Source organism: Frankliniella occidentalis, unplaced genomic scaffold, assembly GCF_000697945.3.
Source record: "Frankliniella occidentalis isolate FOCC.00 unplaced genomic scaffold, Focc_3.1 Scaffold14, whole genome shotgun sequence".
Lineage (NCBI taxonomy): Eukaryota > Metazoa > Arthropoda > Insecta > Thysanoptera > Thripidae > Frankliniella > Frankliniella occidentalis.
In genome coordinates this window covers 2,862,689-2,866,094 of record NW_026267144.1, presented here as the reverse complement: position 1 = coordinate 2,866,094, position 3,406 = coordinate 2,862,689, and the positions used below count along the sequence as shown (strand labels likewise).

General features: G+C 59.6%; 1 protein-coding gene across 1 annotated transcript in view; it reads right to left on the bottom strand.

The window, feature by feature from the left end:
• The window catches only part of LOC113210389 (agrin-like), a 242,240-nt gene extending 239,631 nt beyond the window's left edge, over positions 1–2,609 (bottom strand). The window contains exon 1 of the mRNA XM_052263849.1: positions 1,563–2,609. Within this exon, the coding sequence (XP_052119809.1) occupies positions 1,563–2,394 (832 nt within the window). The 5' untranslated portion in view covers positions 2,395–2,609. The remainder of the gene's footprint in view (positions 1–1,562) is intronic.
• Between the last annotated feature and the right edge of the window lie 797 nt (positions 2,610–3,406).

The window sequence follows — 3,406 nt, the reverse complement described above, 5'->3', positions numbered from 1 at the left end:
AAATATACTTCAGCGACTTGTGATCCTTCAAATGCTTCGGAGAGATCTGATAAAAATGAATGAAAGAGCGACAAGTTATACTTGTCGTAGGTGAGAAGTTTAATTGTATTTTGAAATTAAATTAAATATTAGGGTATTTAATTTCACTTCAACCAGAGGCAACCTAATAGAATTTCACCTTTCACAAATAAAATGAATTGAATAAAATGGGAGCATCATGTGGCATTACAGAAAAGGGTAAATTGAGGAGGGGGAGGGCAGTGGGGATAGGAAGGGACAGTAGCAGACATATTCTGTATAAACTTCAGGAACGCATAAATTTAAGCCCCCACCCCCACACCCCTCTATATCCAGCCACTGTAACAGTTGTGTGTTTACCAAAACAAATCAAACATGTATTTTGATGAATAGAAACCAGACTTCCCAGCATCAAGCTTTTCTAGTGGACTTCCAAATCTATTCTATTGCATAGTAATTACTCAAGTACACTACTCACTAATAGTACCTGTTGTAGAGAGAGAGAGAGGAGGGGGGGGGGGGGCAAGGGATTTGAACTCTAGTTGAATACAGCGACCCAACCAGACCAGGCCGCGGTTTAAGGCCCGGCTGGTCCCTCCCCCATCTCTCACGTTCAAGGAGCAGAATCGGTTGCCTACCTACTAGGCGGACCCTCATTCACTATAGTTTTGTTCAATATTTGTTACGTCTTCTGTTATATTAATGCACTTCGCTCAGCTACCCCGTGCATAATGTTAACGCACGGGGCCCTACGTACACACATTGCTCTTCGTTTTCCTCTCTCTCTTCCTCTCTTCTGTTATTTTCCCGACTTGCATCGCGACGCAACGGCCGGCCACGCAGACCTGCAGGACGGCGGCGGCGCGCCGCGCGCCTCGGAACCCACGTGGGCGGACGGGCTGCGGCTGTGGGGCGTGGCGGAGCGGGGCGGGGCGGGGCGGGGTGTGGCCGGAGCGCGGCGCTGCTCTGGGCCAGCAGCCCAAGGCACCAATAGCAGCAAGCGCAGCTCAGGAATGCCTCTTCAACGGGTTGGGAAAACACAAACGGTGACAAAGTGGCGCAGAGCAGAGCAGAAGAGCGAGGCCCCCGGAGCACGCGCGACTGACTCTTCCCATCGCCCCCTCCCTTGACATCATGAGTACCCGGATGATCCCGAGACTACGACCCTGGCAAAGAGTTTGCTCTTTTAAGCGGCCACTCGTCTTAAAAGTCCTTGGAGAAAAAGTGGCCACAATAGCCCGTTTTGAAATTGAATGTGAGACAAAACGAAGACGAAGCCTTGGCGCCACGGGCCGTAGGAGGGGGCGGGAAAGGTCGCGAAATGCGCACGGGTCGAGTGTCCGGCGCCGACCCGGACGTGCCAATGTCGGACCGCCGTGGTCATGGGAGTGAGAGAAACGATTTGGCAGACAGACTCATCCCGCGAACGAGTTACACATCCAGGCCGTATTGTGGGTATGATCGCAATATTTGTGAGTCTGTCAGTCGAATGCTTGATACAGGATTCATTTATTGTCAACAAGGATTGGCGAACCGCGACCTACCTTTTGTTGCTCTGGACGCCATCTGCAGGTTCCTGAGCGTCAGCGCGAAGGGGTCGGTGGCGAGCTGCAGCCGGGGCGCGCGCTCGTCGTCGTCCGGGACGAAGTTGTCCTCGACGTCGAGGACGGGCGCCACGACGGGCTGCCCGCCATCGCCCAGCTTGTTGGCCAGGAAGATGGCGGTGTTGTGGACCTTGAGCAGCTGCGGGCAGGTGGCCGAGGGTCCGTGGTGGCTGCCGTTGCCCGGGGCCGTCTGCAGCTGCACCAGGTCGGCGTCGAGGCGGCCCTTGAGCACACGCTTGACTCGCACCCAGAGCGCGGCGCCGCGCGGCACCAGGTCGTGCGTCTGCCGGCCGCGTCGCGGGGCCGTCGTCGGGCTGGTGGTCGCGTCGCGCCGCAGCCGCCCGCCGCGGCCCACCACCTTGCCGGTGAAGACGACCTCGGCCTTCCTGGCGTGCTGCAGGAGCGCGCTGCCGGCGGCCTCGCCCGGCGCCAGCAGCAGCGCCCGGAGCGCCTCGCTGGCGCCGCTGGGCGCGAAGCGCAGCATCTGCATGGTCTCGCCGTCCGCGCAGCGCGCCGCGTGCCGCGCGTGGCTCAGCGCGTGGCGCCGGCGCCACATGCGGCCCAGCCCCACGGCGCCGTGGCCGCGGCGCTCGCGCTGCCGGCGCTCCTCGTACAGCCGCATCACAGGCGACAGCGTCGTCGAGGTCGTCGTCGTCGTGGACGTCGGCTCCGTCGTGAACATCTCCTCGTAGTCGTGGTCCCCCCTCGAGGCCAGCGCGGCGGCCAGCACCGCGGCCGCCAGGACGAGCCGCAGCGTCGACGGCCACCCCATCGTGTGGCAGGCGCACGGTCAGCAGCACTTGGGTCGCACTGTCATTTCACTTACGGTACCATCAACAACTGAAGCGACACTTGTAGCACAGCACTCACTATTGCACTCACTGTAGCACTGAACTGCACTTTGCACTTTTTCGCGGGTAAGTCGATCGGTCGGACGGACGGTCGGGCCCGCGCACGGCTCGGCCACGCTACGCACGCTACGCACGGTACGACGAGAGCGAGAAGACTGTGGAGGACCCCCGGCCACATCTCAAGAGGAGCTCTGGACCGGGAGGCAGTTCTCTCCATCTCGCTCTCTCGTTCCGCCGGTCCCTCCCCCTCTCTCTCTCACACACAGAAGTGCGTGGGCAGACCACACCGCACCGGGCCGGCCGGCTGGCAGCGTCGCGGCTCGGACGGGCGGACGGTGAGCAGACAGGCAGACATAGGGCTGCACAGGTAGAACCGGCACCCCATGGCAGTGTTCCACGAGTGTGTGTGTGCGCGCGTGTGTGTGTGTGTGTGTGTGTGTGTGTGAGTGCGCGTGAGTGTGTGCAGGCGCGTGGGCAGTGGCGGCAAAGCCCGTATGGGTCGGAAAAGGGGCCGAGGGGACTGAGGAAGGGAAGAGGGGGGGGGGCGTCTTGAAGCGTGGCTCGACGCGCAACCATCTCTATTTAATTTACTCCATAAAACAATCGGAAGAGCATAATGTTATCGCGCATCGGCCGTGATGGCGTGGCGCCCGCCCGCCCCGCCCCGCCGAGGCGCTGCAGAGAGGTGCGAGGGTTCGAGCGCACAATGTGCTGTCCCGTCGTGTTTCCGCTCCGGGACGGCGGCGCGGGACACTTGAAATAAAACGGGACCCGATTGAATTTACGACAAAACTTGAACGCGTAGTTTGTTGTTACAATAGCTCCACGCTCAGGCTGATATGGAGCGCGGGGAGCCGGGGACAAGTGAAACAACGAGAAACAAAAGAGCACATATACAGCAGGATTGAGTGATCTTCTGTCACTCGCGCGGCT